The sequence below is a fragment of the Mobula hypostoma genome, chromosome 27, assembly GCF_963921235.1.
Source record: "Mobula hypostoma chromosome 27, sMobHyp1.1, whole genome shotgun sequence".
NCBI classification, from domain to species: Eukaryota; Metazoa; Chordata; class Chondrichthyes; order Myliobatiformes; family Myliobatidae; genus Mobula; species Mobula hypostoma.
Genome location: NC_086123.1, coordinates 34,244,870 through 34,267,133, shown reverse-complemented (window position 1 = coordinate 34,267,133; position 22,264 = coordinate 34,244,870). Strand labels below are relative to the sequence as shown.

General features: G+C 41.0%; 2 protein-coding genes across 2 annotated transcripts in view; one reads left to right on the top strand and one right to left on the bottom strand.

Moving 5' to 3' along the window:
• The window catches only part of LOC134338492 (D-amino-acid oxidase-like), a 141,777-nt gene that overhangs the window by 53,991 nt on the left and 65,522 nt on the right, over positions 1-22,264 (bottom strand). The gene's annotated exons all lie outside the window — the stretch shown is intronic.
• Positions 1-22,264, top strand: part of LOC134338491 (protein phosphatase Slingshot homolog 1-like) — a 70,258-nt gene that overhangs the window by 16,920 nt on the left and 31,074 nt on the right. The window contains 1 exon segment of the mRNA XM_063034340.1: positions 11,900-11,937. Coding sequence (XP_062890410.1) covers positions 11,913-11,937 — 25 coding nt within the window. The 5' untranslated portion in view covers positions 11,900-11,912.

Below are 22,264 nucleotides of genomic sequence, written 5' to 3'. Positions count from 1 at the left end.
CGTAGTGCACGAGTCTCAATTGTAAACTGACTGGCAAAAATCTGCAACGCACCACTGGTGCAGACGCCTGGCGCCTCAGGATCAAGCATGTATTGAACAGTTATGGAATGACTGCAGAACAAAAGTCCTTCTTTCCTAGTTTGACTCATTTAACATTTTTTTAAAATTGAAAACAGATTAACAGGAAAGAAGATAACATTCACGAAAAGATCTGCATGAAATAATAAAATCGCTAAAAATAATTGTTCCCATTTCTAGCTCTGAGGTACTTGAATTCCTGTTATAGATTTTTTTCTCTATAAATCGGTTTTTGGTTAATACTTTTTGCATGAGTAGGCTTACTTTTTTATTATTATCACTGGGGTGCAATGCGCCACAGGTTGCCCATCCCTGATCTAGTGTCTCAAGCGTAACTCATGTCATGGCCTTCCTCCTTTCCATTTTTGTTCACTAAAACAATTTCCTCCCAGTCTCCATTCTCCTGGCTTGCTTTCTGTGCTTCCCTTTGACCTTTGATTATGTCCTGGAACATGTTCAGGGAGGCGACTACTACGACCATTACATTAACGTTGATGAATATATGTGAGATTTGTGACTGGCTACATAGAGAAGTGCATTCAGGACGTCATCATTATTAGTAGTCATAGTCATACTTTATTGATCCCGGGGGAAATTGGTTTTCAGTTACAGTTGCACCATAAATAATAAATAGTAATAGAACCATAAATAGTTAAATAGTAATATGTAAATTATGCCAGGGTACCTGTACTGTGGAAGACGTCCTGCCTCGTCCCTGTGCCGAAGATGCCGCGCCCCAGCGGCTTCAATGACTACAGACCAGTGGCATTGACCTCCCACATCATGAAGACCCTGGAGAGACTTGTTCTGGAGCTGCTCCGGCCTATGGTCAGGCCACACTTAGACCCCTCCAGCTCGCCTACCAGCCCTGACTAGGAGTTGAGATGCCATCGTCTTTCTGCTGAACCATGTCTGCGCCCACCTGGACAAGTCAGCGAGCACTGTGAGGGTCATGTTTTTTGACTTCTCCAGTGCGTTCAACACCATCCGCCCTGCTGTGCTGGGGGAGAAGCTGACAGCGATGCAGGTGGATGCTTCCCTGGTATCATGGATTCTTGATTACCTGACTGGCAGACCACAGTACGTGTGCTTGCAACACTGTGTGTCCGACAGAGTGATCAGCAGCACTGGGGCTCCACAGAGGACTGTCTTGTCTCCCTTTCTCTTCACCATTTACACCTCGGACTTCAACTACTGCACAGAGTCTTGTCATCTTCAGAAATTTTCGGATGACTCTGCCATAGTTGGATGCATCAGCAAGGGAGATGAGGCTGAGTACAGGGCTACGGTAGGAAACTTTGTCACATGGTGTGAGCAGAATTATCTGCAGCTTAATGTGAAAAAGACTAAGGAGCTGGTGGTAGACCCGAGGAGAGCTAAGGTACCAGTGACCCCTGTTTCCCTCCAGGGGGTCAGTGTGGACATGGTGGAGGATTACAAATACCTGGGGATACGAATTGACAATAAACTGGACTGGTCAAAGGAGACTGAGGTTCTTTAACATCTGCCAGACGATACTGAGGATGTTCTATGAGTCTGTGGTGGCCAGTGCTATCATGTTTGCTGTTGTGTGCTGGGGCAGCAGGCTGAGGGTGGCAGACACCAACAGAAGCAACAAACTCGTTCGTAAGGCCAGTGATGTTGTGGGGATGGAACTGGACTTTCTGACGGTGGTGTCTGAAAAGAGGATGCTGTCTAAGTTGCATGCCATCTTGGTCAATGTCTCCCATCCACTACATAATGTACTGGGTGGGCACAGGAGTACATTCAGCCAGAGACTCATTCCACCGAGATGCAACACAGAGCGTCATAGGAAGTCATTCCTGCCTGTGGCCATCAAACTTTACAACTCCTCCCTTGGAGGGTCAGACACCCTGAGCCAATAGGCTGGTCCTGGATTTATTTCATAATTTACTGGCATAATTTACATATTACTATTTAACTATTTATGATTCTATTACTATTTATTATTTATGGTGCAACTGTAACGAAAACCAATTTCCCCCGGGATCAATAAAGTATGACTATGATAATTAAACTTGATTTGATTAGAACCTTTTTGCATTTGGGACTTTGCAAACCATTCCCTTGTGTGGGAATCCTGAACTATTATGTGGAGAAATAGTTGGCATGAGTGATTTCCTGAAGAATCTAATTACTGAGAGACTTGTTGACAATATTGGAGCATGTAAGATGGTATGGAAGAATTCAGAATTTTGTGGAGGGATGAAAGGTAAGAAAGATTGCCAAGGTAGTGTGAAGCAATTCCATAGAACGCAAAGGAGATGTGAGATGGGCCCAACAAGCTTGAAGTGGTTTCTCTTGTACACAGAGAGCTAATAGTTATTACCCAGGGCTTGGTTGTTAGGATTTATGGGCTTTACCTAATTGTTTTGGTAAATGACATAATTCCGTTTCACATATTTGAGCTAATCAATGTTGTTTTGACGTATAAAGAAGAAATCTTTACTGAGATTAAGAAATCTTGTTTTTCTCCATTTCTCCAAAGGCTTACTGTTTTCTATCCAACCAACATACATCAAAGTTGCTGGTGAACGCAGCAGGCCAAGCAGCATCTATAGGAAGAGGCGCAGTCGACGTTTCAGGCCGAGACACTTTGATGTATGTTGCTTGAATTTCCAGCATCTGCAGAATTCCTGTTGTTTACTGTTTTCTATCCGTTCTTTCTCTTCCCATTCTCTTGATTTCTACTTGATTTACTCCTATTAGCACTTCCTTTTAATTAATAACATATCCAACTATGGTTTTTTTCATTCTATGAATTGAGCCTATTTTGATGTAATTTTTTCTCATTGTTAAATAAATTTAAATTGTACTACTTAAAACAAGATAACTTTATTCGCTCACCAAAGTTGCTGGTGAACACAGCAGGCCAGGCAGCATCTCTAGAAAGAAGTATGGCCAATGTTTCGGGCTGAGACCCTTCGTCAGGACTAACTGAAAGAAGAGCTAGTAAGAGATTTGAAAGTGGGAGGGGGAGGGGGAGATTCAAAATGATAGGAGAAGATAGGAGGGGGAGGGATGGAGCCAAGAGCTGGACAGTTGATTGGCAAAAGGGATATGAAAGGATCATGGGACAGGAGGCCCAGGGAGAAGGAAAAGGGGGAGGGGGGGAAAACCCAGAGGATGGGCAAGGGGTATAGAGAGAGGGACAGAGGAAGAAAAAGGAGAGAGAGAAAGAATGTGTATATAAATAAATAATAGATGGGGTACGAGGGGGAGGTCCCTTTTGCCAATCAACTGTCCAGCTCTTGGCTCCATCCCTCCTCCTTCTGTCTTCTCCTATAATTTTGGATCTCCCCCTCCCCCTCCCACTTTCAAATCTCTTACTAGCTCTTCTTTCAGTTAGTCCTGACGAAGGGTCTCGGCCCGAAACATCGACTGTACCTCTTTTTAGAGATGCTGCCTGGCCTGCTGTATTCACCAGCATCTTTGATGTGTGTTGCTTGAATTACCAGCATCTGCAGAATTCCTCGTGTTAGCTTTATTCGCTTCTCTCTCATGAGTTGTAAAGTATTATGAGTTCCGGGAGAATTAATGTATGAAGTTGTATTAAAATCATTTTCTATTTTATTCTTTTCTTTTCCCATCTTTCCATTCAAAAATTTCTCCTTCCTAGTTTTCCTTTCTGTGGTGTTTAATTTCATGGTGTTTTAGCAAGATGGGGCTAGTGACCCAAGGCGACATTCTGCGAATTACAAACAGTACTTCTAAATATACTTTTGAATTACTCTCACTGCAATCTGTAGCACGTAATGTACTTTTAAATTAACTTAATGATATGCAGATTTCATGATCTTCTGAAGGGCTTGGTGGACCAAGCAGATTGTCACCTTTAAGAGGGCAAAAGTTTGTCGCCATGGCCGGAAGCAAGGCAGGAGGCTGGGGTCTTCAAGCCAGGCTGAAATGCAGAGGGATGAGACCCCCCCCCCTTTACCTAGCATCTTGTTAGCAAATGTGCAGTTGTTGGAGAACAAAATTGAGGACCTGAGGTCAAGATTGCTGTATTAGAGGGAAATAAGAGATATTTATGTTCTATGTTTGAGTGAAACTTGGCTTTCTTCCATCTCACCTGATACAGCGATCAGACCCAAAGGTTTCTTGATTTATAGAATGGACCAAACTGCTGAATCAGAAAAGGCAAAAGGTAGAAGTGTGTGTTTCATGATAAACTCTCGGTGGTGCTCTAATGTGGTGGTTTTGTTGAACCCTTGACTTGGAACACCTGATGGTCAAATGCCATACGTTCTATTTACCAAGGGAGTTCTCATCTGTGATTCACCGTTGTTTACATATCACCAGTGGCCGATTATAATCAAGCATTCGTGATACTGCACAATGCCATCTCCAAATAAGAAACAGCGCATTTCAATTTGTAGTCAGAGACTTCAAACAGGCTTGTTTGAAGAAATCCCTGCCCAATTACCATCAGCATATAATCTGTAGCAACAGAGTCCCCAACACCCGAGACCACTGTTATACTTTTTTTATTAATTTTTTATGAGTTTCTACATTGAAACGAAAAAAAACACCAACAGAAAGGAGATTTATACAGTGCAAAACCAACGTGTCTGATGTACAATTCATAACAGTAAAGAAAAAGCACCCAAAATAAAACCATATAGTTAGTTTCCACCCCATCCTCCCACTATGCACTCCAAGCCAACCATTACAATATAAAGAAAAGTTAATCAGAGCTTTTGTCACCACAGAGCTGTGAATATAAAAAAAGTGTATTGCCTACTACCTAAACTATAAGATATTTCACATCATAAAAATAAACCATAAAAGTTAACCAAAAAAGAAAGCTGGATGTAAGGGACTAAATCACTGAAAGAAAAAGGAAGATAAACCTTTAATCTGAAGATGAGTTATGAAAATAATCAAGAAAAGGTCCCCAAACCTTATGGAACTTTATATCTGAATTAAGAAGTGAATAATGAATCTTTTCAAGGTCTAAGCAGGACATAATGTCTCTAAGCCATTGAGCATGGGTGGGTGGGGCAACATCTCTCCACCTAAGAAGAACTAAATGTCTAGCCAGAAGAGAGGCAAAGGATAATGTTCGCCGTTTAGTCGGACACAAACGCGTGTCAACTTCATCCAAAATGCCAAAAAGAGCAACCAAAGGGTTAGGTTCTAAGTGGCAATTAAGGATATGGGATAAAGTTTAAAAAGACATCGCTCCAAAATTTCTCCAAACTCGGACAAGCCTAATACATGTGGATAAGTGAAGCCTTGCCCACTATACACTTGTCACAAAAGGGACTAATATCAGAATAGAACCGCGATAATCTGGCTTTAGACATATGAGTCCTATGTACAACCTTGAACTGCAAAAGGCAGTGGCGAGCACATAAAGAAGTTGAGTTAACTGACTCAAGAATTAAATCCCAAATCTCGTCGGACAGAGAAATATTTAAATCATGCTCCCAGGCAGTTCTAGTTTTACCAAAGGGGGCAGGCCTCAAGGTCACTAACTTATCATGAATAGAAGATATTAAATTTTTACCCAGTGGGTTTATACAAAGAAACAAGTCCACAACATTTTTTTTGGGCATCTCAGGAAAATTTGGTATTAAAGGGTTAATAAAATGTCTAATTTGAAGATATTAAAGAAATGAGTATTAGGTCGGTCAAACTTTGCAGACAGTTGTTCAAACGTTGCAAAACAATTGTCTATGAAAAGATCTTCAAAACGCCTAATGCCCTTTCTGTACCAGACATGAAATGTTAAATCTTGCATAGTCATAGTCATAATCATACTTTATTGATCCCGGGGGAAATTGGTTTTCGTTACAGTTGCACCATAAATAATAAATAGTAATAGAAATAGTAATAGGCATGGAAATAATAAATAGTAATAGAAAAATAGTAATAAACAGTTAAATAGTAATATGTAAATTATGCCAGTAAATTATGAAATAAATCCAGGACCAGCCTATCGGCTCAGGGTGTCAGACCCTCCAAGGTCGGAAAAGATGATTATGAAAGATAGGACTATAGAGGGAGAAACCATAAAGACCATACTGTTTTCTGAACTGAGCCCTTATTCTCAGAGTATGTCTAATGAAAGGATTGACAATTAGTTTAGGCAAATGACAAGGAAGTACGGATCCAAGAAGTGCGGAAATGGAGAAATCCTTGTGGGAGTTCAACTCCATTGCCACCCATTTTGGGCAGTCAGACTGATTTTGAAAGAAAGACCAAAAAGTAAGGCAACGAATATTGGCTGCCAACCACTGTTATACTAAGATAGAAAATGCCTACCGCTCCATGCCCAGACTGCATTTCGGTAAATCTGATCACTTGGCTGTCCTTCTACCTGTGTACAGGCAGCGGCTGAAGGGAATAGCTCCAGACATTAGGACAGCAAAGACTTGATCGTGGGAGGCAGAGGAGTAGCCACGGTATTGCTTTGAGTCAGTTGACTGGGCCATGTTCAAGGAATTATCTGTGGATCTGAATGAATACACCATGCTTTTCATGGACTTTCTTAAAACAGCTGTGGATAAATATATCCCCATAAAATCATTCAGTCTTCCCCAACTAGATGCCCTGGAGGAACCATGAGATCCGCAATCTGCTGAGGATCAGATCAGAGGCATTAAAGTCCAGTGACTAAAAAGTTACAAGAGGTCCAGGTATGATCTCCGGAAAGCCATCTCATGGGCAAAGTGGCAATTCCGTACTAAGCTTGAATCAATGAAGGATGCTCAACAGTTGTGGCAGGACTTGAATGCTAGCATCTCTTATAAAGTAAAATCAGGCGACATATGCGACAACAGGGGTTCACTTCCAGCTGAGCTCAATGATTTCTATGCTCACTTCGACTGTCAAAACTTGGAAGAACTATAGCAAACTCCCACAGCCCCCGATGATCCTGTGATTTCAGTCTCTGAGGCTGACGTGCGAGCAGCCTTCAGGAGGGGGAATCCACGAAAAGCGTTCGGCTCAGACGGGATACCTGGCCCAGTACTAAAAACCTGTGCTGATCAACTGGCTGGAATGTTCACTGAGATCCTTAACCTCTCACTTCGGCAGTCTGAGACACCGACCTGCTGCACGCAGGCTTCAATTATAGTGGTGTCGAAGAAGAACTTGGTGATCTGCCTCAATAACTATCATCTATCTAGTAGTACTTGTATCCATAGTGGTGAAGGGTATAGAGAGGTGGTTGATGAACCCTGCCTGGAAAGTGAATTGGATCTAGCTCCAATTTGCCTACTGGAGCAACAGGTCCACAGCAGATGTCATCTCATTTGCTCTTCACTCAATCCTGGAACATCTGAACAGCAAAGATGCATACGTAAGATGCTCTTTATCAACTACAACTCTGCATTCAATACTACCATCCCCTCAAAACTAATCAATAAACTCCAAGTCCTTGGCTTCAGTCCCTCTTTGTGCAATTGGGTCCTCAAATTCCTCACTTGCAGGCTCCAGTCAGTTCAGATTGGCAACAACATCTCCTCCATGATTTCTATCAGCACAATTGCACTTAAAGCCTGTGTGATTAGTTAGCCCCTGCTCAACTTGCTTTACACTTATCACCATGTGGCTAAGCACAGCTCCAATGTCATATCAAGTTTGCTGACGACACCACTGTCATAGCCCGAATCAAAGGTGGGGACAAATCAGTATGTAGGAATGGAGATTGAAAAATATGTCTGAGTGGTCTATAACAACAACCTCTCAATTTCAGCAAGACCAAGGAGCTTCCGAAGAAGGAAACCAGAGGTCCATGAGCCAGTCCTCGTCAGGAAAGCGGAGGTGGGGAGGGTCAGCAACTTTAAATTCCTCTGTTATTATTTTGGAGAACCTGTCCTGGCCCCAGCATATAAGTGCAATTATAAAGAAAGCACAGCAGCACCTCTACTTCCTTAGAAGATTTGGCATGACATCTAAAGCGTTGACAAACTTATAGATGAGCAGTGGGGAGTATATTGACTGGCTGCATCACAGTCTGGTATAGAAACACCAATGCCTTTGAATGGAAAATCCTTCAAAAAGTATTGGATACGGCCCAGTCCATCACGGGTCAAACCCTCCTCGCCATTGAGCACATCTACACAGTGTTGTCACGGGAAAGTAGCATCCATCATCAGGGACCCCCACCACCCAGGACATGCTGTCTCCTCACTGCTGCCATTAGGAAGAAGGTACAGGAACCTCAGGACTCTCACCACCAAGTTCAGGAACAGTTACTACCCCTCAACCATCAGGAAGAAGGTACAGGAGCCTCAGGACTCTCACCACCAGGTTCAGGAACAGTTATTACCCCTCAACCATTTTGAAGAAGGTACAGGAACCTCAGGACTCACACCACCAGATTCAGGAACAGTTACTACCCCTCAACCATCAGGCTCTTGAAGCAAAAGGGATAACTTCACTCAACTTCACTTGCTTCACCCAATTTCATTACTGAAATGTTTGTACATCCAGTGGACTAATTTTCAAGGACTCTTCATCTCGTACTCAATATTTATTGCTTATTTTATTTATTATTATTGCTTTCTTTTTGCATTTGCACAGGTTGTTGTCTTTTGCACATTGGTTGAATGCCCAAGTTGGTGCGGTCTTTCATTGATAGATTTACTGAGTATGCCCACAAGAAAATGAACTTCAGGGTTGTAAAGGTAACATATATGTACTTGATAATAAATTTATTTTCAACTTTGAAGCTGGATCCTTTTGCACGAAGTTTTGCACCCAACTTTATCAATATTAAAAAGCAAACTAAAAGTGCAGATACTGGAAATCTGAAATAAAATGCAAAATTCTAGAAATGCTTTGGAGATCAGGGAGTTCCTGTGGTATTTCAGATCTACAACCTTTCACTTGAATCAGGAAAAGTTGGTTTCTAATTTTTCTTAGTTGTGAAGAGTCATTGATCAGAAACATTCTCCACTGATGCATTTTGGTGTCAATTTTCAAGTAAGATTTTCATTTGTGTTTTAAATTATAGTATCATACAACAAGAAGTTATCTGCCTATCAATGCTTGTGGTAAGTCTGAATGAGCTGTTAACTTGCTTCCACTTCCTTCCTCTTCCTTCCTCTTTCTGCACAAGTGTGCAACTTTTTTCATAATTATAAACTGTTTTTGTTTTTAAAGGACTTTCCTCCTTCAGTGCTAACTGAAATTCAAAACTGAATTTTTATAACTTCCACTTAATAGGTAACTAGAAGCTCAGAAGTTGTGAAGTTTTGGTGGCCATGATAGCTGTATATCATAGAATTTTTTTTCATCTTGTGTACATATTCAACTCTTTTACTTGTGTTTGTATTGAGGTTTAATTGTATAATTAATTCCATCTGTGTGCAAATAAATAAGTTAATCTTGTAAAGAAAAAAGTTACAAAAGCACCTTATTAGAAATGTATCATTTGCCAGCCTTCTAAATATGCACAATGTGCCCTTGGTCTTGAAATTGTCATCATTCTGTATTTTCTTATTTATTCAGACATCTATTGTAGTCATAAACATAATTTTGGTAGCTATTTAAATTTTTAAGATAAACCAGGATTAATTTTCAAAACCTTTGAGAAATGTTCACACATGTTGCTTCAGGAAGTTAAGATGAAAATCCAAGATGGAAATTTTCTCAATCTGTTACTCATAAAGATGCACTGTAAAATTATTTTGTCTATTTATTGCAAATGTTCAATGTTATAACACAAACCATCCATTGTTTTGTAGTCTGAGAAGTCTCATTTTGAGATTACAGAATAAGTAATGTGGCAAAAAATGGACTTCAGTGTGAAATGTAGGTCCCCTGCAGACAGAAACAGGTGAATTGATTATGGGGAGCAAGGACATGGCAGACCAATTGAATAATTACTTTGGTTCTGTCTTCACTAAGGAGGACATAAATAATCTTCCAGAAATAGTAAGGGACAGAGGGTCCAGTGAGATGGAGGAACTGAGTGAAATACATGTTAGTAGGGAAGTGGTGTTAGGTAAATTGAAGGGATTGAAGGCAGATAAATCCCCAGGGCCAGATGGTCTGCATCCTAGAGTGCTTAAGGAAGTAGCCCAAGAAATAGTGGATGCATTAGTGATAATTTTTCAAAACTCGTTAGATTCTGGACTAGTTCCTGAGGATTGGAGGGTGGCTAATGTAACCCCAATTTTTAAAAAAGGAGGGAGAGAGAAACCAGGGAATTATAGACCGGTTAGCCTAACGTCAGTGGTGGGGAAACTGCTGGAGTCAGTTATCAAGGATGTGATAACAGCACATTTGGAAAGCAGAGAAATGATCGGACAAAGTCAGCATGGATTTGTGAAAGGAAAATCATGTCTGACGAATCTCATAGAATTTTTTGAGGATGTAACTAGTAGAGTGGATAGGGGAGAACCAGTGGATGTGGTATATTTGGATTTTCAAAAGGCTTTTGACAAGGTCCCACACAGGAAATTAGTGTGCAAACTTAAAGCACACGGTATTGGGGGTAAGGTATTGGTGTGGGTGGAGAATTGGTTAGCAGACAGGAAGCAAAGAGTGGGAATAAACGGGACCTTCTCAGAATGGCAGGCGGTGACTAGTGGGGTACCGCAAGGCTCAGTGCTGGGACCCCAGTTGTTTACAATATATATTAATGACTTGGATGAGGGAATTAAATGCAGCATCTCCAAGTTTGCGGATGACACGAAGCTGGGTGGCAGTGTTAGCAGTGAGGAGGATGCTAAGAGGATGCAGGGTGACTTGGATAGGTTGGGTGAGTGGGCAAACTCATGGCAGATGCAATTTAATGTGGATAAATGTGAAGTTATCCACTTTGGTGGCAAAAATAGGAAAACAGATTATTATCTGAATGGTGGCCGATTAGGAAAAGGGGAGGTGCAACGAGACCTGGGTGTCATTATACACCAGTCATTGAAAGTGGGCATGCAGGTACAGCAGGCGGTGAAAAAGGCGAATGGTATGCTGGCATTTATAGCGAGAGGATTCGAGTACAGGAGCAGGGAGGTACTACTGCAGTTGTACAAGGCCTTGGTGAGACCACACCTGGAGTATTGTGTGCAGTTTTGGTCCCCTAATCTGAGGAAAGACATCTTTGCCATAGAGGGAGTACAAAGAAGGTTCACCAGATTGATTCCTGGGATGGCAGGACTTTCATATGAAGAAAGACTGGATGAACTGGGCTTGTACTCGTTGGAATTTAGAAGATTGAGGGGGGATCTGATTGAAACGTATAAGATCCTAAAGGGATTGGACAGGCTAGATGCAGGAAGATTGTTCCCGATGTTGGGGAAGTCCAGAACGAGGGGTCACAGTTTGAGGATAGAGGGGAAGCCTTTTAGGACCGAGATTAGGAAAAACTTCTTCACACAGAGAGTGGTGAATCTGTGGAATTCTCTGCCACAGCAAACTGTTGAGGCCGGTTCATTGGCTATGTTTAAGAGGGAGTTAGATATGGCCCTTGTGGCTACAGGGGTCAGGGGGTATGGAGGGAAGGCTGGGGCGGGGTTCTGAGTTGGATGATCAGCCATGATCATAATAAATGGCGGTGCAGGCTCGAAGGGCCGAATGGCCTACTCCTGCACCTATTTTCTATGTTTCTATTTTCTATGAAAGGGAATGACTGAGGCACAATGTGTCAGCAGGAGCTGGACATTTAAAATATGAAAAGTATCTGGGTACAAATTGTTTCAACTGAAAGTGCAATAATATAAAGAGCTGCTTGCATAAGTAGGTAGTATTTACGAAAGGCTGAGATATATCAATCCTGTTCTATCAGAGTATTTTAAATAAACCTTGGTATTCAAGGGTTGTGAATAGTTTTCTTCTCTTATAGGAAGTTGGAAGTGATGGTGATCCTAGATTACAACATAGGTGAGTATTGTAGAATGTTGGAATCGTCATGTTTCAGCAGTATGTGTAGCATTTAACTTTTACAGAGGAAAGCTAATCCACTAAGTTCTTTTGAACATTTGTTTAAAAATTTGATTTGTATTTTGTTCAATTTCACTGGTAGTCTGACCAAATTGCTTATGCCTTTGTTTAAAAGTAATAGTAATTGCTAGCAATACTTAATCTGCTGTTCACTCATCCTTCAAGCGGAAGTAAGGCCATGCTTTCCTTGATGGTTTTAAATTCTAGCACACACCTTTTTAGGAAAGTCATATAATGAACATTTTTTAATTTTGGAAATAAAATAATTTTAATTCTAAATCACAAACAGCAAAATCTGCAATACTACAAGTTGAGTTTCATGGATATTAAAAGGGTAAACAATAGATTATCTTTTATCATAGATTGGCTATACAGTTCTTTTACATGACAATATTGAAGTTTTTCAGAGGTGCACTTAAAAGGGAAATTTTAAATTGGGTGGACAATGCTGAACTGAGCTGGGAAGGATAATTATGAAGTATATACTTGCAAAACTTCGATCCAGTTTAATTAAACATTTCATAGCTTTAAAATTCTACCATAGTCCATTGTTTTTTAAGTTAAATCTTTCCTCACTGTTGGATTCAGGACACTCCAATGGCCTTTTTAAAATTGGTTCACAAACAGCACATGCTACTCACTAAGCCCAAGTATAGCTTTGAAATAGATTTTCTCATGACATAGAAGGAGGTTAGTCAGACAATTAAGTCTTTGCCTCTTTTTAAAACATTCCCATTTAACCTATTCCCTTAAGCCTTTTCTGTTTCACATGTCCAACAGATCCTCCTTGATCTGCTTACTACCCATCACACTAGCAATTAAGTTACAGAGTCCAATTAACTTGTCAGCATATTTTTGGATGGGGAAGGAAATAGATCAACACGAGGAAACCCATGTGACGCAGAGAGAACATGCAAACTGTGCAGGTCGGCACCAAGGATAGGGATCAAACTCAGGTTGCTGTAGCTTTGTAGCAGCAACTCTATAACAGCTATACTATAGGATTTATATGCAATACTAACAAAATGCTGCAGGAGCTCAGCAAGTCAGGCAGCATCTTTGGAAGAATCTCAGCCTGCAACATCAACAGTCTATTTCCCTTTATTGTTGCTATCTGCCTTACTGAGTTCCTCCAGCATTTTGTATGTGTTGTCAAGATTTCCAGCATCTGCAGAATCTCTGCGTCTAGGGTTTGTATGATTTGCCACTCTATACATGTCAACATTTTGTTTGCTATTTTAAACGCTTGGAAAGGTTGATATTAGGTACCTACTCTGAATCTTCAGTCATATATCCACATTAGCATCTCCTCTTCCAATCTTACAAGGATACATTTCTTCATATGAAATTGTATCCATCAATGCGAGTAAATATTTTTTTGATTTGTACACATTGGCATCCTTTATTTGAACTGCTCCCAGTATCACACTGTATGTATGTTCAAAGAATATATAAATTATACTCCTTGAGATTTGTCTGCTTACAGACGGCCACAAAGCAAGAAACCCAAATAATCCAATTTTTTTTTAAAAAAGGAAGTCCAAAAACCACTGCACAGAGACAGAGACAGACAGAGAGAGAGGAAAAACACAAATCATGCAAACAATAGAAGCAAGCCAACAGCATTCCAAACTAGATTGAGTCCCCAGATCCACTCCCAGAGCAGCTGGAGTAGGCCCAAACCATGGTGCCAGTTCATCACACTGGCGGGGCAAAAAAGGCATAGTAGCCAGATTAATTCACGTACTTGGCACCACTGAAAAAGGAATGAACATACAGGGGAGAGCAAGTGAAATCAGCCTGACCCCCGCCTCTGCTCCTGACACTCAGCCTTCCAGACCACCTATGCCGGTATTTAAATTGTCTAAGTAGTGCCTTGCTCTAGGACCTGGACCTTGGTGCCACAATACACTTGGGCTTCCAGCACGAAGCCATTCTCAATCTCACCAAATCGCCTCGGCATTTGGAGTGATTCAACCTCACACCCAGGTTAGGTGGATGGACATCAAAACTACCGCATCAACTTCTCTGCAAATTGCTCATTCCATTCCTGGCAGCAATACCAACCCTGTCTGCGACCCTGGCTCGAACATGTTGCATTTTGCAATGCCCTAGCACAGCTCATTCCCCCGAACCAGCCTTGCCTCCACCTGGCTCCTCACTATCTGCGGCAATAGTTCACCACAATTTGCCTCAGAAAAGATGTTATAAGTAATGTTTTTAGTCTGATCTCTTGCCTTTCAAACTACCAGTAAACTGTTGCATGCCTTTGATAGAACCACCTTAAACCAGAAGTGTGTGTGGCTTGTATAAATTCCTTCCTCTTAGTCAATTATAACAAACAAAACATCACCAACACTAGCATTCGACTTTGTGACTACCCTTTATGTGACTCACACCAAATATTTTTGCAGGCAGATTTACTAGAGCTGTTGGGAGTGGTTTAAACTAATACAGCAGAGGGGATGGGAACCAGTATGATAGAGCTGAGAATGAGCCAGCAGGTTTACAAGTAGATGATGGGTGTTACATGAATGTAAGGAAGGACCAGCCAATGACTGGGGACAAATACAGATAGAGCAAAGAGTTAATTGTACCTCAGAGGCAAAATTCAAAAGGGTGAAGAATCCAGGACTGAAGGTGTTGTATTTAAATATGCATAGCATTCAGAATAAGGTGGACAAGCTCATGGCGCAATAAGAGATTGGTCAGTATGACATTGCGGGCATCACCGAGTCGTGGCTGAAAGAAAGCCATAGTTGCGAGCTTAGTATCAAAGGATATACTTTGCATCAAAAGGAAGGCATAGGCAGTGGTGTGGCTCTGTTGGTAAAAGATGGAATTACATCTTTAGAAAGATGTGACAGAGGGTCAGGGAATATTGAAACTTTGTGAGTGGAGTTAAGAAACTGCAAGGGTAAAAAAACCATAATGGGAATCTTATATAGGCCTCCAAATTGTAGCCAAGATGTGGGGTTGTGATTGCAAAGGAAGCTGGAAAAGGTATGTAATAAGGGTAATGTCACAATCGTAATGGGGAACTTCAGTATGCAAGGGGATTGGAAAAATCAGATTGGTGTCGGATCACGAGAGAAGGAAATTGTTGAATGCCTATGAGATACCTTTTTAGAGCAGCTTGTGCTTCCGCCTACGAGGGGAAAGGCTATCTTAGATTGGATGTTGTGTAATAACCCAGATCTTATTAAGAAGCTTAACGTAATGGAACCCGTAGGAGGCAGTGATCATAATATGATTGAATTCATACTGCAAATTGAGAGGGAGAAGCATAACCCACATGTATCAGTATCGTAATGCAATCAAGGGAATTAAACAGGCATGAGAGAGGAGCTTGCCCAGGTGGATTGGAGGAGGATACTGGTAGGGATGACAGCACAGTAGGGATGGCTGAAGTTTCTGGGAATGGTTCACAAGAATCAGGATAGATATGTCCCACAGAAGAACGTGTTCTCAAATGGCAGGGCTAGGCAATCATGGCTGACAAGGGAAGTTAAGGACTGCATAAAAGCCCAGGGAAGGGCATATAAGGTAGCAAAAGTGAGTGAGAAGTTGGATGACTGGGAAGCTTTTAAAATCCAACAAAAGGCAACTAAAAAAGCTATAAGAAGGGAAAAGATGAAATATGAGGGCAGACTGGCCAATAATATAAAGCATGTTACCAAAAGTTTTTTCAGTTATATAAAGAGTAAAAGTGGGGTGAGAGCTGATAGTGGACCACAGGAAAATGATGCTGGTGAGGTAGTAATGGCGGAACAAAGAAATGGCAGATGAACTTAATAGGTACTTTACATCTGTCTTCACTGTGGAAGATAGTAGCAGTGTGCCAGAGGTCTGTGAGTGTCAGGGAGCAGGAGTGAGTGCCATTGCTATTACAAAGGAAAAAGTGCAAGGGAAACTCAAAGGTTTTAAGGTGGATAGGTCTCCTGGACCAGATGGACTACATCCCAGAGTCCTGAGAGAGGATACAAAAGAGATAACGGATGCATTGTTCATGATGTTTCAAGAATCACTTGATTCTGGCATGGTCCTGGAGGACTGGAAGATTTCAAATGTTACACCACTCTTTAAGAAGGGAGGAAGGCAAAGAAAGGAAATTATAGGCCAGTTAGCCTAACCTCAGTGGTTGGGAAAGCATTGTAGTGTATTATTAAAGATAAGGTTTTGAGGTACTTGGAGACTGGCAATAAAATAAGTCAAAGTCAGCATGGTTTCTGTAAAGGGAAATCGTGCCTGAAATCTGTTTGAGTTCTTCCAGGAAGTAACAAACAGGGTGGACAAAGGACAGACGGTTCATGTCATTGGATTTTCAGAAGACTTTTGATAAGGTGCCACACATGAGGCTGCTTAACAAGATAAAATCCTATGGCATTACAGGAGAGATACTGGCATGGGTCGCAGAAAAGCTGAGTGGAGGTAGGAGGTAGTGAGTGGGAATAAAAGGGGCCTTTTCTGGTTGGCTGCCAGTGACTAGTGGTGTTCCTCAGGGGTAAGTATTGGGACTGCTACTTTTCACATTGTTTGTCAATAATTTGGATAATGGAATTGATGGCTTTGTGGCAATGTTTACAGATGATACAAAGGTAGGTGGAGGGGTAGGTAGTGCTGAGGAAGCAATGCAGTTGCAGCAGGACTTAGACAATTTGGCAAAATGGGCAAAAAAGTGGCAGATGGAATACAGTGTTGGGAAATGTATGATAATGCATTTTAGTAAAAGGAACAATAGTGCAGACTATTATCTAATTGGTGAGAAGGTTCAAACATCAGAGGTGCAGAGGGACTTGGGAGACTCCCAGAATGTTAAGTTACAGGGTGCATCTGTGGTAAAGAGGGTGTTACGTACCCCGTAACTGGGTTGCCAAACCAGCAGAAATGGATCACTCAGTTGGAGTCTGGATTACTAGAACTAAGAAAGTTTTATTAAAGAAACAAGCAACACAGTACTCTAATCAAAAGGATAATAAATGCAACAGTTCAGCAATGATAAACACACATGTACACAGAATTAAGATAACAGGATTAATCAAGCTCTATTGTTGTCTAGGGGTAAATGACCAGTTTCAAAGTGACGCAAAGTTCAGTTCAATTTAGTTCAGTTCAGTTCGCAGTAATCACTGCCGTGGCGATGGACAGTGGGGGGAAGGAGAGAGAGAGCAAAACGAATGAATATTCAAGGTTTCCAGACAGACCTTCGCAGTCAGCTTTCGGGCGAGTCCTTTGTGATGTCATCTGATGTCACCGACCGTGACCCCTCTGTTTCCAGATACGATCGTTTCCCTGCGGTGAACCTGGCACCCAGGCAAGGGTGGACACACACCAGGTTCCCGCCGATTGTGCCTTTCCACCCTGTGCGTTTATGGCCCGGTACTTCCCACCGACTTGTGAGAGACGCACCGCTTCCAGGGTCTTGTTACCTCGGGTGTCGTGTGTGTCTGCCTTAGCGAACCTGTCCCTTTTTATCCCCCTGCTGGGGTATCGCCTGTCCATCACTTCAAACAGTTCAGGGTTCAAAGGGGGAGCCGCTCTTGACAGCTCCCTCCTTCTGTTACTCTCTCTCCCGTCCCTTCATTACACATCTCCAAATGCTGCTGCATTGTTTTCCTTATCTCTCTCTCTCCTGAAGACAGGTGGCAGACCAACTGCTGATCACACAGGACAGCTAACATCTTAATCTATGTGTATTCTTGTCACAAGGGCAAATGCAATGTTGGCATTTATTTCAAGGGGAATAGAATATACAAATAAGGAGGTAATGCTGGACGTTAGTAAGTTACTAGTCAGGCTGCCCGTGGAGTATTATCAACAGTTTCGGGCCCCATATCACAGAGTTGTCATTGGAGAGTCCAGTGGAAGTTCACAAGGATGTTTCTGGGAATGAAGGGATTAACATATGAGGAGCATTTGGCAACTTCGGGTCTGTACTCACTGGAACTTAGAAGAATGCGGGGAATCTCATTGAAACGTATCAAATGTTGAAAGGACTAGATAATCAATTTCCCTTGGGATCAATAAAGTATGACTATGACTATAAGATGGATGTGGAGAGGATTTTTCCTATGATGGGGCTCTCCAGAACTAAAAATTGAGGAGTGATCCTTTAGAAGAGAGGTGAGGAGGAATTTATTTTAGCCAAAGTGTGGTGAATCTGTGGAATGCTCTGCCACAGATTGCGATGGAGGCCAAGTCCTTGCGTATATTTAAGGCAGAAGTTGATATTTTCCTGATCAGTCAGGGCATCAAAGGATATGGCGAAAAGACAAGTGTATGGGGTTGAGTGGGATCTGGGATCAGCCAAGATGGAATGGCGGAGCAGACTTGATGGGCTGAATGGCCTTATTCTTCTCCTATGTCTACAAATACTTGTCCATGCACTCCTACTCACTGTCATCAATCAACCAACAGTTTGTCAGCCAATTTTAATGTGTTCCCATCCATCCATAATAAACTTCTGCCTGTGTAGGGCAATGATAAATTCCTTTCTGAAATCCAAGTGGATAACTTAACTGCTTCCGAAACATAACTATATGTGAAAAAACGGTTATATATTTCCAGTCTTAATCATAAAGCTCCATCATAGTTTTATGGGAAGCTGCATTTTTAAAAAGGAATCAAGCAAGAAATTAGTTCAGAGATGAGGGGTAGTGGTACTGCTGGATCACAGAGGGAAAATCAATTTTAACATTGGTTCATTGCACTGCAGAGGTATAAACCAGGTAAGTAATTATACATACATAATGGTCATTACGCAGTACTTTATAACAATCCAGCCATTTATTTCTGGAATGCTTCATTAATGGCATTTCAGTATATGGTTTGCTGGTATGTAAAATTTTGCCTACATGCAGATTTGCGTGCATGAAGATGAAAACCTGAATAATTATACTAACATGCATGAACGGATTTTTGTTAAGTTAATTAATATGTAATCAGGTGCTGTGCTTGAAATATTTTATGTGTACAGAACAAATGATCTCATTTGTCTATAATTTATTAATTTGATTGTTGACTAGTGAAAATGCATATGTTTTGTTTTCAGTCTTCTGCTGAGCATCTTGTACTATTTACCAATTACACATTCTTCAGCATATAACACAATTATTTGGTTATTAAAAGGAGCCTTGTAGCCATGAACATGAATTTCTTAAATTACAAATTAAATTTTCGAGCTTCCAGCAGGTACAGATATCAATTTTTAACCAGCATTTTGATGACAAATTCTGCCATCTTCATCAGGCAGAGTTTATCATTGAAACAATGGTTAAAATCGATAAACAACAGGAATTCTGCAGATGCTGGAAATTCAAGCAACACACATCAAAGTTGCTGGTGAACGCAGCAGGCCAGGCAGCATGTATAGGAAGAGGTGCAGTCGGCGTTTCAGGCCGACACCCTTCGTCAGGACTAGCTGAAGGAAGAGTGAGTAAGAGATTAAAATCGATACCTGTATCTGGCTGGAAGCTCAAAGAGTTTATTCGTCATAAACACTGGGAAAGCACTGGATCCTTTTTCTTAAATTACACTTTTGTCCCATGTACAGCCATCTTGAAATATTTTAGATGAACCTCATCCCTGTGTATTTAATTTACGTCTTTGTGTAATTTATGTATTTCTTCTTCCGGCCACTAGGTGGAGAGACAGACACAGATGCTTTCTCATGCAGTATTTTCCAATATAAATTATGGACCGGTGTGTTTCTGCAAAACCATTCTTGCTATGTGCGCAACTTTCATATAAATTACTTGCACACGTGAAAACAATATACTTGCAATGTATATAATAAAAGATTAAAAACTGGCAATGGTCAATAATACTTTCAGGTTGGTTTTTGTCTTAATATTGTAGTAACAATTGCATGTTGAACTCAGCAATGCTGTTTCAATTTGGAGGATATGAGTGAAGTTAACAAAAGTGAAATGTTACTGATGAAGTAAATGAAGACAGAGTATGGTAAATATGGGAAGAAGAAGAAAATGTCATTTATTTATTTTATAGGCCTGAAATGAGAAGAGTAAACTGTTGTCTTTCACATATTCTTTTCGCCTTCTCCTACACCCCTGAGAAAAGCATATCCTATGTAATTAATATCGGCAGTGAAAATGGAATTTTAGCCACAGTAAATATTACATTTTGAAACCAAAGAAATATACACAATATTAGGAGGAAGAAGAAATTATTTCTTAACACTTTTACTCCTAATGACCATCCTCCATAAATTTAGAGTGGTGAAATAATTCAGTCGTTCCGTAACTTTTCAAAATAATTAAGGAGAATGGTGAGTGATATAATGATATGATCAAGGTAGGTACTATACAGGTCCACAATCCCTTATCCAAAATCCTTGGGGCCAGTTGCATTTCAGAATTCAGAATTTTTCGGATTTTCGAATCCCTCCTTATTGGTTCTGGGACCCCACGCGGATACCAAAAAACACATATGCTCAAGTCCCTTATTTAATCTGTCGCAGTGCGGGTGGACTTTAGGACCCAGTGGAGCTCCAGACCTATGCACATCCTCCCGTATACTTTAAATCATCTCTAGATTACTTATAATACCTAATACAATATAAATGCTACGTAAATAGTTGTTATACTGTATTGTTTAGGGAATAATGACAAAAAAAAATTACTTCAACAAAAACATTAAATAAAACATAAAAATATACAGCTTCAAGTGAACCAAATGGTAAATGACTTATTGGAATAAACGTAGAACATCACTGTCACTATAAAACTTCAGTAACTTGTCTTTCTGTTTATTTAAATCATATACAGTGGTAGTTCCGACACCATATTCTTCAGTAAGACGACGCAGACACACCACGATCAAGCTTCTGCAATAACTCCACTTTCTGCGTTATTGATAATGATAGATGCTTCCTTCTCTTTTTCTCATTGTTACCCATAGGGGTATCTGCAGCTCTTTTTAACATTTTCACAGTGAAATTAAACACGAAGTCAACAGTGAACACAACTGTCACCCTGCCCTCAAGTTTACCTGGTCCATTTCTGACACCTCCCTCCCCTTTCTTGATCTTTCTGTCTCTATCTCTGGAGACAGCTTATCTACTGATGTCTACTATAAGCCTACGGACTCTCACAGCTACCTGGACTATTCCTCTTCCCACCCTGTCTCTTGCAAAAATGCCATCCCCTTCTTGCAATTCCTCCTTCTCCGCCGCATCTGCTCTCAAAATGAGGCTTTTCATTCCAGGATGAAGGAGATGTCCTTTTTTTTTAAAGAAAGGGGCTTCCCTTCCTCCACCATCAACTCTGCTCAGGATATTCCCTAGGACCTTGAGGGAAGTTAGTGTGGAAATAGCAGGGGCTCTGACAGAAATATTTCAAATGTCATTAGAAACGGGGATGGTGCCGGAGGATTGGCGTATTGCTCATGTGGTTCCATTGTTTAAAAAGGGTTCTAAGAGTAAACCTAGCAATTATCGGCCTGTGAGTTGGACGTCAGTGGTGGGTAATTTGATGGAAAGTATTCGTACAGATGGTATATATAATTATCTGGATAGACAGGGTCTGATAAGGAACAGTCAACATGGATTTGTGCGTGGAAGGTCATGTTTGACAAATCTTATTGAATTTTTTGATGAGGTTACTAGGAAAGTTGATGAGGGTAAAGCGGTGGATGTTTGTATGGACTTCAGTAAGGCCTTTGACAAGGTTCCACACAGAAGGTTAGTTAGGAAGGTTCAATCGTTAGGCGTTAATATCAAAGTAGTAAAATGGATTCAGCAGTGGCTGCATGGGAGACGCCAGAGAGTAGTGGTGCATAACTATGTGTCAGATTGGAGGACGATGTGTAGCGGTGTGCCTCAGGGATCTGTACTGCGTCCAATGTTGTTTGTCATATATATTAATGATCTGGATGATGGGGTGGTAAATTGGATTAGTAAGTATGCAGATGATACTAAGATAGGTGGCGTTGTGGATAATGAAGTAGGTTTTCAAAGCTTGCAGAGAGATTTAGGCCAGTTAGAAGAGTGGGCTGAAAGATGGCAGATGGAGTTTAATGCTGAAAAATGTGAGGTGCTACGTTTTGTTAGGACTAAACAAAATAGGAAATACATGGTAAATGGTAGGGCATTGAAGAATGCAGTAGAACAGAGGGATCTAGGAATAATGGTGCATAGTTCCCTGAAGGTGGAATCTCATGTGGATAGGGTGGTGAAGAAAGCTTTTGGTATGCTGGCCTTTATAAATCAGAGCATTGAGTATAGGAGTTGGGACGTACTGTTGAAATT